General features: G+C 37.4%; 1 protein-coding gene across 1 annotated transcript; it reads right to left on the minus strand.

The window, feature by feature from the left end:
* Positions 1-258: 258 nt before the first annotated feature.
* On the minus strand, positions 259-3,291 carry LOC117618485 (rust resistance kinase Lr10-like). The gene is made up of 5 exons (XM_034348042.1): positions 2,552-3,291; positions 2,173-2,208; positions 2,042-2,068; positions 1,893-1,937; positions 259-1,617 (listed from the first exon to the last, which is right to left on the minus strand). The coding sequence occupies exons 1-5, from the start codon at positions 3,267-3,269 to the stop codon at positions 497-499; spliced, it is 1,947 nt and encodes a 648-aa protein (XP_034203933.1). The 5' UTR covers positions 3,270-3,291; the 3' UTR covers positions 259-496.
* Between the last annotated feature and the right edge of the window lie 9,944 nt (positions 3,292-13,235).

The raw sequence follows: 13,235 nt of genomic DNA on the forward strand, positions 1-13,235 counted from the left end.
TTAAATACACAGTTGGGGCGACGAATAGATATTTCATTGGGCGACCAGCGTATTGCGACAACCGTTCCTGACGCAACTGTTCATCGCCGGAATTATGTGCCGACAAACTGGAGACGAAGACTCCTGATTCTCGTATGGGGTAAACGTTCCACCGCGCCTTATATTTCGTAGTTTTTAGAAGTTAAAACTGTGAGATTACTCGGGCAATTTTGGAATTTCAAAGGTTTTTTTTTTTATTGACACATTAGCACAGCAAGAGTTTTTTAATTCATCCAGAAATAAGAAACTCCATGAAAAAGAAGCTCCGTACAAATAAGAACATGCTAAAATGCAGAAACTGAAACCAGACAGAGTACCCAAACTAAAATGCAGAAACATGCCCAACCCTACTCTTAGACACCCACATGAAACCCAACATCAGAACCCGGAAAACAGGCAGAGAGACGCTACACAAGTACTGGTGTGTTTGAATAAAATTACAAGAGTTGCTACCTCATCATGACCTAGGTGACAGAGTACACGTCAACTCTATGTTAGAACATGTATTGTTCAAATTATCATGAATATCTACAGGCATCTCTTGAGGGCACAGAAAAGGCTTAGGAGGCATTTGTAGGCTTTCAACATCTCCTTCGAGCATCTTTATAACTTCGTTCATTGCCGGACGATCACTTGGCTTCATTTGAATACACCACAAGGCAGTTATAACCATCTTTTTTACGATTTTCTTTTCTTCCTCTGTTATATCCCCCATCTCCAATTCCTTTCCCTCCTTATACTGGTCGTACACCCATGAGGGGAAGTAAATTTGGCTTGAATGCTCTGCACGTGCATTTAAATTCTTTCGTTTGCTTCCCATTTCCATCAATAGCATTCCAAAGCTATAGACATCAGCTTTGTATGAGACGCCACCAATATTTTTGTAGAACAACTCAGGAGCCATATAACCCATTGTTCCCCTTGCTGCCGTTAACGAGACAATACTGTTATCCGTAGGATATAATTTCGCAAGCCCAAAGTCAGAAATCTTTGGGACGAAATTTTCATCAAGAAGGATGTTATGAGGCTTGATATCAAAATGTAAAATTTGCATGTCACAACCTTGGTGTAGATATTCAATCCCTCGAGCTACTCCAAGTGAAATATCATACATTTGCTTGTAACTTAGCAAGTTACTCCCTTCTTTGGAATAAATGTATTTATCAAGAGATCCATTTTGCATGAACTCATATACTAAAGCGCGCTTCGAACCCTCAACACAATAACCAACAAGTTGCACCACATTAAAATGGTGAATCCTTCCAATGGTAGCTACCTCACTAATGAAATCTTCCCCATTAGCTTTGGACTTGCCCAACATCTTAATTGCTCCAAAACGGCCGCTACGTAATTTTCCTTTAAATACCGTGCCAAAGCCTCCTTCACCTAACTTATTCTTGAATTTGTTAGACATCTTTTTAATATCCGAGTAAGAGTACCTTATCGGCAAAAAATTGTTATCACCATGCAGAAAATTTTCGATTGTGCTATACATTGATGAATGTCTTTTCCGCCATGTATAGATAAAAAACGCAATCACAAATGGAGCCAGCATAAATGTTACCACGAGATGTAGTACTGCACAAGAGCATTACCAAAAAAAAAATTCATGAGAAAATTACAGAAACTGACTTGCTTTTTGATGCATCCTTTTTACACGTCATCACATCCTTTATGTCTATCAAATAGCTATGTAAATTATTGTGCAATTCATCATCTTCTTTTTTCCTAATCAATTTAGGGTGATGATTTTGGTATTCTATAATTACTCATAAATTACCTCGTGGGCTCTTCATGTGTGAGTGGTAAAGGAGTGTAAGAAATGAAATTGAATTGCTAAAACACGCTCTTACCGAAGATAATGATTATTAGTAGATTAATTCCTGTCCATGGATGACCTGCAAGCAATAAGACAAAAGTCGACAAAATCAGTCAAAGACTTTTGATTATATGTTTGGGAAAAGAATATGTGTTGAATAATTAAAGAAACAGAAGCTGTTACCTGAGATAAAGCGTTTCACCACATAATCTGCAAAATACAACAAAAGTTAACGAAGATAAAAAAAACAAAAGACTTTGTACCTTTTTTTAATACAAAAACAAAAACAAAACACTTTAAGAAAGATCATTTACCGCAAATCTGCTTCAATAGATCCAAAACAAAATTACCTACAATAACAAAGAAAAACAAAACTAGCACAGTTGTAACTTTGCCACATAACAACCGTAATATATACATATAATACTACAAAATTCACATTTATGTACAATGTTAAAATTTAGCTTGTCATTTATAAACGAACATAGTGTTTCAAGGAAAAATGACAACCATTAATTAAGTGGTATAATAATTTTATATTCAAGTAATTTTTGAAGGCATATCTAAAAGATAGACCGTTCCAATTTTTGAAATACAATACAAAGTGTTAGTCCATAAAAGTATTCCTTATTTAAGAATCCCTCAATTGAAGTTTTCATATATATATATATATGACTGAAAATAAAGACGTACCTTTATAACACTTATTACCAAGTGGGGTCCATTGGTGTGGGCCACATTCAACAAAGGCAGAACCTAAGGTATCATAATTAAGCTCAAAGCCATACATCAAAGCGTCGTGTATGTATCTGTAAGAAAAGTTTTGGTAATTTTTCTTGTGCAAGGATTTACTCATCATAGTCGTCCACTCTATACTGCAGCCGTCCTCCAAATCCGACGATGTAATGTCAACCTTGACATAAGCTGTCCTACTCAGATTATTAATGCATGGAGCAGTCACTAGGTAGAGAGATGAACTCATTGGATTTGCACACGTGATAAAAGTTACAGACTGACTTGACGAACCATACAGATCCCCCATACTGAAGTTAGAGTTGGCTACAGGATAACGAGGAATGGAGGAGCAATTGTTCTTTTCAAGGCCAGGATCTACGACTCGGATCGTTTTGTCATCGTAGTTGAGGGCCAGCACCAAGTATTTTCCAGAATATAGGTGCAACACCGTAACGTTGTTGTCGCAGTGCAACGTATACCTCGAGTCCCCGCAGTGCTCTGGGTCACGGTTCAGTCGAAAAGGGTAGCTTATGTTGTGGATGTTGCCGCAGGAAGAAGGAGCACACCTGTAGTTATCTTTAGCGCTACAAATTTCACTGGATAATAAGTTAATACCTAAAAAGGCTACAACTAAGACCCAGGAAGACAAGGTAAAGGGCCTTGCTCCACTTCCCATAGATGGAGAGAGAGAGAGAGAGAGAGAGGTTGTTCAGAGAATAGATTTACAAGTTCTGCAGATATCTATCAGTTTTGTACCGTCCACTCAAATTGGTATTATTGATGTCAGAAAGTCAGTCAACGGACAGGTAATGCTAACCCCACACGCATTTTTCTATTTTCATTCCGCGTCTTTCAGTTTTCAATATCCTCCATTCCATTGGACCCCTCTATTAAATTCACACCAAAACAGTAATGCCTGTATATAGCTCCATCCTCTGCATGAGTAACCCGTATACAAATTAGGGCGCCAATTAAGCTTAAACCCGAACACCAGCGCCTCGTGTATATGCTGATACGAACCGTTTTGGTCATTTTCATACAACGTCCGTCCGATCTACCCTGCACCAGTCCTCCAAATACAGCGTCGTTAGAGTTCTCCCCGCCTTCACATAATAATAAGGCTTATTTTTTTTTAATATACTCTCACTTTGCCCTCAAAAACTCATTTTGTCTCACTGTACCTCATTTTTCATACATTGTTGTCTCACTTTACTCCATTTTTAGCCCCTAAAAAATTTATGGTTTTGTCCTTACTTGAGAACATGAATGATTGTTTAATCCGACACGTGGATAGCCAACGATTGCGATGAAGTTGATCTCAGCCTGTCCTACGTTTGCTTTTTCGCTAATTGCTATAAGCCAAAGTGGAAGCTTGAATCACATTGCCGACGTAGAAAAGTAAAAATGGCAAATGCAATGCCAAAATATTCATAGAATGAAGCTGATCAGCGGCCCGACAAAAGACAAAAACTAAGAGCTCACCTCCAATAAATATCTTCGATAGGAATGAAAAAAATATTCTAGGACACTGGATTGTAGGGGCTTTTTGTGCGGTAAAAATAATATTCTATGAAAGGACCCGCCCCGAATTTTCCCCCAAAATCCGAGACGAATCCTTTGGAATTCCTGACATCTCCCCGATGCCGGGCCCGCTTACTAAAGACCGAGACTTTTGCCGAAATTTCGGCAGAGTCTCCCCTATAAATTGGACACTTCCCAAAATTTATACCTGCATAAAAACACAATTTATATTCCCAACTGGCAGCATGCACAATATCATTTCATGCAATTCACACAAATGGCCTTCGGCCTTTCAACATTTCAACAAACTACCAGACACACTAACAAAACAATTCATGCCTCGAATAAGGCGGGCAATACATTCAAATAACGACTATGACTAACATTAGTCTGCGGCTGCACCTAATGACATTAGGCTGCCTACGTACCCTCCTTGAGGGATCAAGCCACACGTAGTTCTTCCGTAAAACCTAATTCCACACTCAGGCGATACCTCATTTCATTTCGCTGTATTCCACATAATCTCCCCATACGCCGGTACAACCAACGCCACGTATGGGGTCTGTCAACACGCCGGATAACCTACGCCACGTGCGACCATGCCATACTATCACATATCTCCCCATACGCCGGTACAACCAACGCCACTTATGGGGTCTGTCTCAACGCCGGATAACCTACGCCACGTGAGACCTACACGTCATATTACATAACTCCCCATACGCCGGTACAACCAACGCCACGTATGGGGCCTGTCCCGACGCCGGATAACCTACGCCACGCGGGACCTCAACATCATATCACAATCTCCCCATACGCCGGTACAACCAACGCCGCGTATGGGGTTTGTCAACACGCCGGATAACCTACGCCACGTGCGACCTCAACACAATACCACAATATCTCCCCATACGCCGGTACAACCAACGCCACGTATGAGGTTTGTCTCAACGCCGGATAACCTACGCCACGTGAGACCTGACTTTCACTTGGTGGTACTTGTAGTGAATCCAAAATCCGGGGAGGTACCTGAGGTAGTGCGTATAGCACTCCAAACTGCCATTCTAGACTCTTTGTACTTTTGTACAAACTTATCTAATTAAATATAATAATTCTAAACTTGTGTAACCCTCCACATTAGTCTAGCTCCAGATAATCCCCTTGGGAAGGTGAGATTACTCCGGGAGACTCACGGTCAACCAAGGGTCAAACTACCCTAACCCTGGTCAAACGGGCCCACGGGGACCACGACCTCCAAACTCCGATCCGAAAGTTCCTATGGGTTCTATAAGGTATAGGACACTTGTCCTGCAAGTTTGGTTCAGATCGGACGGTCGGATCGCGCACGATCGCACGATCTAACAGTTAATATAAAATATAAACTTTAAATTATTAAATCGGAACATCCGGGGCTCCGATTCACGATCCGTGAATTCCTCCACGGTCCTAGAAATACCTAGATTAACATATATTAAATTTGGTTCCATCTAACGGTCCCAACCTATCGAACCCGGATAACGCGTAATAGGCGATATCCGTTCGATGGTCAAACGATGTCCGAATTGAGATCCGCGAAATCCTACACACTCGTGACCACCTAAGGATCTCATCGAGACATAATGCCACTTTTCTACAGTGCCCACGCGCCGCCGCACGCGCCGGTAGCGCGCGGGTGCCCAAAGCGATAACGCATCGCCGGAAAACCTCAAAACCACGGCTCCAAACTCCTGCCCTAGGTATAACACCCTATTTGGAGCCACTTTTGTTCTTGGACCTACCCCAAAAAGTGGCCAGAAATGCCCAATCGCGGCGGCCGAAGTTCGGCCGATTTTCAATTCGAAAATCGAATTGGTTACGCTAAGAATCGATCTAATCCTACCCAACCATCAGCTAGAGCATGCAGAAGGGATGAATTTTCATACCTTGATCGCCAGAAATGGCGGCCGGAGGAGGGAGATCGGAGCCGGCGAAGTTCGGGCGACATCCGGGCGAAAATCGCCATTTTTCGGCGGCTGGAGCGGCGGCCGATGTCGGGGGAGGGCTGGTTCGTGACGCCGAGGCCGAGCCGGTTCTTTTGGCACCGGTCCCGACCGCAGCCGCGGTCGGTGGCTGGAGATACAAGGAGAGAGAGAGAGAGGGCCGACGGGAGAGAGAGAGAGAGAGAGAGAGAGAGAGAGAGAGAGAGAGAACCAGATTTTTATAAAAAAAATCTCATTTCGAAATATTTACGATTGTGCCACTGGGTTTCTTTTGACCATAACTCTCTCGTTACAACTCCGATTCGAGCCCACTACGTGTCCATGAACTCGTCTCACTACGACCTATCCAAAAATACAAGTCACGGTCCCAAACTCTCTCCGGTTAGAAATGTGACTAAAATACCCTTAAATAATTAAATAATTAAATAAGGGTTAAATTTGGGGAAATTTGGGGTCGGGGTGTTACATTCTAGGACATTGGATTGTATGGATTTAAAGTTTTAAAATTGAATTTTTAATTTTTAATTAATATTTTATGAAAAATGAGGTAAAATGGGACAAGAATGTAAGGAAAATGGAGTAAAGTGAGACAAAATGAGTTTCAGGGAGCAAAATAAGACTCAAATACACTTTCAGGGATATATCAATAAATAAGCCTAATAATAACCCCTGCTACCAATGCAAGGACTTGCGTCCACATATAGCGACAAATTGGCTGGAACTCTTTCACACTTCAAATAAATAATTGGGCTCAAACTTTTGCATATTTGCGTGCAATTTGAACTTGTCCATTTGTACGGATCTCGGAAGCTGAAGTTGGAAGGCGACAGAGAATAGTGAGCAAGCGAGGAGCAGTCGTTTTTGCGGAGGCCGGTATCGACAGCTCGGATTGCGTTGTTGTCGTAGCCAGAGCCGGTCCAGGGTTTTCTAAGGCCCTGAACAAATTTTGAAAGTGTGCCCCTTTAGACAAATTAAACACTAAAATTACAATTTTTTTTTTATCAAAATTAAACACTGCTCAGATGCATTTGGTAAATTTTCAAGTGAAACATTGGTCTTTTCAACAAAATATTTATTCAAGGATCCTCTTACACTTGGAAAAATTTCTTCTTCTTTTTCTTTTTTGTCTTTTGAGATTTCCATAAAGTTATTTATTAGGAAGCATTTGTTAAATTTTATAATAAACACAACACAATAACAAAAAAACTAATTAATAAATAACAATAAAACTTGGATTTTGAGCATCTTTTCTTTAACTTGAAACTTCCAATTGTAAAGAACAAGAATCTTTCCCAAATTTTTTGTTGAATCAAATAATAAAGAAAAAGAAGTATAAAATTTATACATCTATATTTATCTACGAAAAAGGAAGAACCTTGAAAGATATGATAAATAAATAAAAATCTTGAAAGAAAGGCACTGGTCTAGTCTTGTGGAGGATTGTTTTCCAACTCAGTGTTGGAGAAGAAGAGAATCACAAAAAATAAAAATGAAACTTTGCTTGCATTTGAGAGTCTTCTTGTGTTATGTCCCGGGCTGTTGCCCTGGGCTAGGGCCGCTTCTGGTCGTAGTTGATTGATCGGACCGTGTATTTTCCTGAGTATATATTTAGGATTGTGAGGTTGTTTTCGCATGAGAGGGTGTAAAACAACACGCCGCAGTTGGTTGGATCGCCGTTGAGTCGAAATGGGTAGCTTATGTTGCGGATGTTGCCACAGGATGAAGGAGGGCAGATGCGACCAATAGTTTTCTTGTTTGAAGCTTCAGAGGATGAGGTGATGGCGAGAAGGGAAAAATTAAAAACTTTGAAGAAGACGATGTTTGAGTTTCCATGGAGAGGGAGATTTTTGGCATATCTATGAGTTGTCAACTTGTTCATTTGTGAACTAGTTGTAATTTTATAATAATTTATTCCCAATATCATGTATATATATTTTATAAATACAAATGATAGTCTAAACTAAAATCAAGAAAAGAGATTCTCACACGTCATTACTAAGATGTCATGAAGTTCGACTATAAGACAACAGGTCTAGTGAAAGCTCTTTTCCATTCGGTTGGAACACATTGACAATTTATTCCAAATATCATAAATAAATGAATAAAAAAATAAAAAAAATAAAAATAAAAAAGAGACTAGCAATAAATAGAATACACAATAAATTAGCATAATGAAAATAAAATGTGTTGAGGTCTATTGGGTAAAACAAGAAGTGAAAAATTGTCTTGTTATTGTGCTCCACATCAAGAAAGTTGAAACCAATAGCTGTTGTCATGTAAGTTACAAGAAAATAAGATGTCGTATTTTTGAAGAAAACTTTAAAAATATCCAGAAAAGAGAATGTAAATTTAATCATGTTGTTATTGGGTAGGTGAGTCAAGGATATCACATGATTGGCTTTAGTCTACTTTGACAGCTTCACAAATCAATTTCATGACACTTTCCTACTACACTTTACTTATCATGTAAATAACAGATGGATTTTCCTAAGATGTGAGTGATCTCATTTGCATGTGAATGTAATTTTGCCTGTTCTCACCCTCTAAAACTACAAGTTCCTTGAGCAATTTTAGTTGTTATACCAGTTCTTTTGTTCGCATTCAATGCGAAGTCCTACTAGATTGAAAGCAACGAAGCCATGCTCCCTTGAGGTAATGCACAAAAGTATCTTATACAGTACCTTGTGCAAACAAACCAAGATGCGTGCAAAAAAACTAAAGGCTTGGAATAGGGTTAGCTTTAGAATTTTGAAGGCCTTGTGCGAAATCAAGGTCTAAAATATCGATGACTTCGGAAATATCAGTTGTCCAAAAACACAGAAGTTTCGATGGAAATATCGAGATATTATCGATATCGATAAAAAATGAATAAAAATCACGGAAATTGTAAAAAAAACTTGAAAATTTTTCTTCAAACTTTGGAAGTTATTTAGTCAATAATTTATTACTTTATCACAAAAAATTGGAAGGAAATGCATTGCATAATGGGTTTAACTGATTTAAGTTGATTATATAGCGAGCTCACAAACACTACGAGTGTAAAAAATATGTAGCAATTAATGAAAGAATATTAAACACACCATAATCATTTATTTATAATGATTTACTACAATATTTTACACTTTATACATGAGTTTTATAAAAAAAAATAGCCAAAATTTGATCCTTGCTTTCGCAAATGTCAGTTTTTATAAAAAAAAATATTTAGATATAGCAGAAAACCCAGTTTAAAAGACACAAATATCCGCAAAACTAAAACTTACATAAACCTAAAAGTAAAAAGAAATTTAATATTTCAGAAGCAATCATCTCTTACCAGAACTGACAACTTTTGTTTGATCATCTCAAAATTAATACATTTTTCATGCATATAAATTGCTTGTGCTTGATCAAGCAAGTTTTTGGCTGATTTGTGTGGATATAAATAAAGGTCTTGTTTGGAAGACTGCAATTGCTGGGCTGCTGTTTTCTACGGTGTGAGTAATATTTGTGCCAAACAAAACTTACCACTCAGACATGTCAGAAGGGATCTTAAGGAGTCCACCACAATTGTCTTCAAGGTCGGCATCATAACAAGTAACACTATAAACAACACTCACATCAACACCAATCTAATACCCATCCTCAAGAGTCCAACTACGATGGTCATTAATACGGCAAACAAGAATTGGAAAAGGGTCATTGGGAGAGTTTACAAAAGGAGTTTGAACGTAGGGAAAAAAAAACTCATTGCAGTGAAATGATTTGAAAAGCTAGTCAAAGAAGGTGGGAAGGAGTTTCGTGCGGAGAAGCAAGCAATTGATTTTACTTTGAAACTTTTTAGGTTTATGTGAGTTTTAATTTTTAGGGTATTTGTGTCTTTTTAAGTAGGTTTTCAGTTATATTTGTATTTGTATTTTTTATTATTTAGAAACTGATATTTATGAAAGTATGAGCCTAGTTTTGGTTATTTTTGGTAAATACTCTTTATACATTGCATGGTAAGATACATGAGTTACTTAGTACGACATAAAGTTCCTGATAGAACCCGCTCTGAATTCCTCGAAATCCGTGACGAACCCTGTAATTTTTCCGACATCAAACCTATGCCGGCTTCACTTATCAACAACATCCTTTTCTCCGAAAACAAAGGAAAAGAGGCACTATGCGAAAATTGACCTTTAGCTTTAGATAATCTCTGTTGCTAAAGGTACCCAAGAACCGAAGTATTGGAAACCGATGCATATGATATAGTGATACGCTCTGGATATTCCCTGTCGCTTAAGATTATTTACGACTTCGCTCTTCCATTCGGTTGGAACACGTTGACAATTTATTTGAAATATCATAAATAAATGCATAAATAAAAAAAAAGAGACTGGCAATAAATAGAATACACAATAAATTAGCATAATGAAAATAAAATGTGTTGAGGTCTATTGGGTAAAACAAGAAGTGAAAAATTGTCTTGCTGTTGTGCTTCACATCAAGAAAGTTGAAACCGATAGCTGTTGTCTTGCAAGTTACAAGAAAATAAGATGCCTTATTTTTAAAGAAAACTTTAAAAATATCCAGAAAAGAGAACGTAAATTTAATCATGTTGTTATTGGGTAGGTGAGTCAAGGATATCACATGATTGGCTTTAGTCTACTCTGACAGCTTCACAAATCATTTAAGATGCCTTTTGGAATGAAAATGAAACTAGCATCATAGCTCCATTAGCTTATTGTCAATTTCATGACACTTTCCCACTACACTTTATTTATCATTTGAATAACAGATGGATTTTCCTAAGAGCAACTCCACCTATTTGCCCTTAGTCATGGCAAGGGTGGAGCTAGGGCAGCCACTATTCACGTGAATAGTGGCTGCCCTTGCAAATAGTATTTTGTGTTTCCACCCATTGCCATGGCTAAGGGCAATTACAATTTTTTTTTTGTTTTTTTCACAAATTTTTTAATAAAAATAATTAATTTAGATAATATTTTCGGATAATATTTTTGGGTTCGTACATATCAATATTTATTATAAAATTCATATCTCAATCAGATAAAATTTTGGTATTTATAGAAAAAAAAAAGAGTATTTTTTTGGTATTTTAAAAAAAAAAAATTCAATTTTTTTTCATTTTTTTATTGCACAAAAATTGGCTGCCGTTGGATTGGAGAAAAAAATCTGATCGGAGAGCCCAGAGCGCGACACGTGGACTTTTAGTGGTACTGTAGCGCCAGATACTGTAGCATCAATGTAGCATAGCGGCACTGTAGCGGCACTGTAGAGATACTGTAGCACCAAAACGAGGGTTGGAGCTCGGGCCAACCTTGCCCTCGGGCCAGCCCAGGTTGCTGGGTCCCACCTTGCGCTCGGGCCTGGACTGTCCGCTGGAACACCTTTTTTTTTTTTTTTTCCTCCCCCAGCCTCGGGCTGGGCTGTGCCGCTGGAATCACTCTAAAATGTGAGTGATCTCATTTGCATGTGAATGTAATTTTGCCTGTTCTTACCCTCTAAAACTATAATTTTGAATGTAACTTGGGCAATTTTAGTTGTTATACCAATTCTTTCATTCGCATTCAATGCGAAGTCCTACTAGATTGAAAGCAACAAAGCCATGCTCCCTTGAGGTAATGCACAAAAGTATCTTATACGGTACCTTTGTGCAAACAAACCAAGATGCGTGCAAAAAAACTAAAGGCTTGGAATAAGGTTAGCTTTAGAATTTTAAAGGCCTTGTGTGAAACCAAGGTCTAAAATATCGATGGTTTAAAAAATATCAGTAGTCCAAAAACTCAGAAGTTCCGATAGAAATATCAAGATATTATCGATAACGATAAAAAATGAATAAAAACTACAGAAATTGTAAAAAAAACTTGAAAATTTTTCTTCGAACTTTGGAAGTTATTTAGTCAATACAATTTATTACTTTATCACAAAAAATTGGAAGAAAATGCATTGCATAATGGGTTTTACTGATTTAAGTTGATTATATAGTAAGCTCACAAACACTACGAGTGTAGAAAATATGTAGTAATTAATGAAAGAAAATTAAACACATTATAATAATTTATTTATAATGATTTACTACAATATTTTACACTTTATACATGAGTTTTTATCAAAAATAGCCAAAATTTGATCCTTACTTTCACAAATGTCAGTTTTTATAAAAATAAAAAAATATTTAGATATAGCAGAAAACCCACTTAAAAAGACACAAATATCCGCAAAATTAAAACTTACATAAACCTAAAAGTAAAAAAGAAATTTAATATTTCGCAGGCAATCATCTCTTAAGGTCGACGTCATAACAAGTAACACTATATAAACAACACTCACATCAACACCAATCTAATACCCATCCTCAAGAGTCCAACTACGATGGTCATTTATACGACAAACAAGAATTAGAAAAAGGTCATTGGGAGAGTTTAAAAAAGGAGTTTAAACGTAGGGAAAAAAAAACTCGTTGCAGTGAAATGATTTGAGAAGCTAGTCAAAGGTGGGAAGGAGTTTCGTGTGGAGAAGCAAGCAATTGATTTTACTTTGAAACTTTTTAAGTTTATGTGAGTTTTAATTTTTAGGGTATTTACATACCATAATCAAATTGCTATTATACAACTCCCAAAAAAAAAAAAAAAACCTCCAAAAACAAAGCATTGGAACCGCATTTCATAATTGGGTTACAAACAAAAAAGGAACAAAAAAGGAATACAACTCCAAAAACAAAATTATTATAGGGTCAATGAGGTAAATTTTCAACCCCAAGAATAACAAAACAGAATCTTTGAATCAAACACAACACTAGACTCAAACTAGCAAAACAATAGCAAATCTAAATTCAACCCAACAAACTTCTAAAAGAATACAGAAATGAACGAAAAATTTCGAAAGTTACAAAAACATGCCATAAAAATTGAGTTATTTCTTTTCATGAACAAAAACAAGCATCACAAAGAGGGAGGAAAAAAAAAAGTCCAGACCTGTGAAACATTGACCACTAGTATGGTAAGCACATAAACAAGAGCAACCTGATAATATAGAACTCTCTTGAACCAGTATGTGTTGAGAATTAAGCTGCATGCTTAGCTTAATTCAACCTGCAGATGACAATTCTGCAGATTGGAATTGAAGAGATGAAGAATTAGCTTCTTTTAGAAATAGTCGTT

Source organism: Prunus dulcis, chromosome 2 (genome assembly GCF_902201215.1).
Source record: "Prunus dulcis chromosome 2, ALMONDv2, whole genome shotgun sequence".
Taxonomy (NCBI): domain Eukaryota; kingdom Viridiplantae; phylum Streptophyta; class Magnoliopsida; order Rosales; family Rosaceae; genus Prunus; species Prunus dulcis.

Coding starts and splice junctions, on each gene's coding strand:
- LOC117618485 (XM_034348042.1), bottom strand. CDS start 3,269: ATGGGAAGTGGAGCAAGGCCCTTTACCTTGTCTTCCTGGGTCTTAGTT. Junction 2,209..2,551: donor TGGTAATAAGTGTTATAAAG/GTACGTCTTTAT, acceptor TTGTTATTGTAG/GTAATTTTGTTTTGGATCTA. Junction 2,069..2,172: donor TCTATTGAAGCAGATTTGCG/GTAAATGATCTT, acceptor TGTATTTTGCAG/ATTATGTGGTGAAACGCTTT.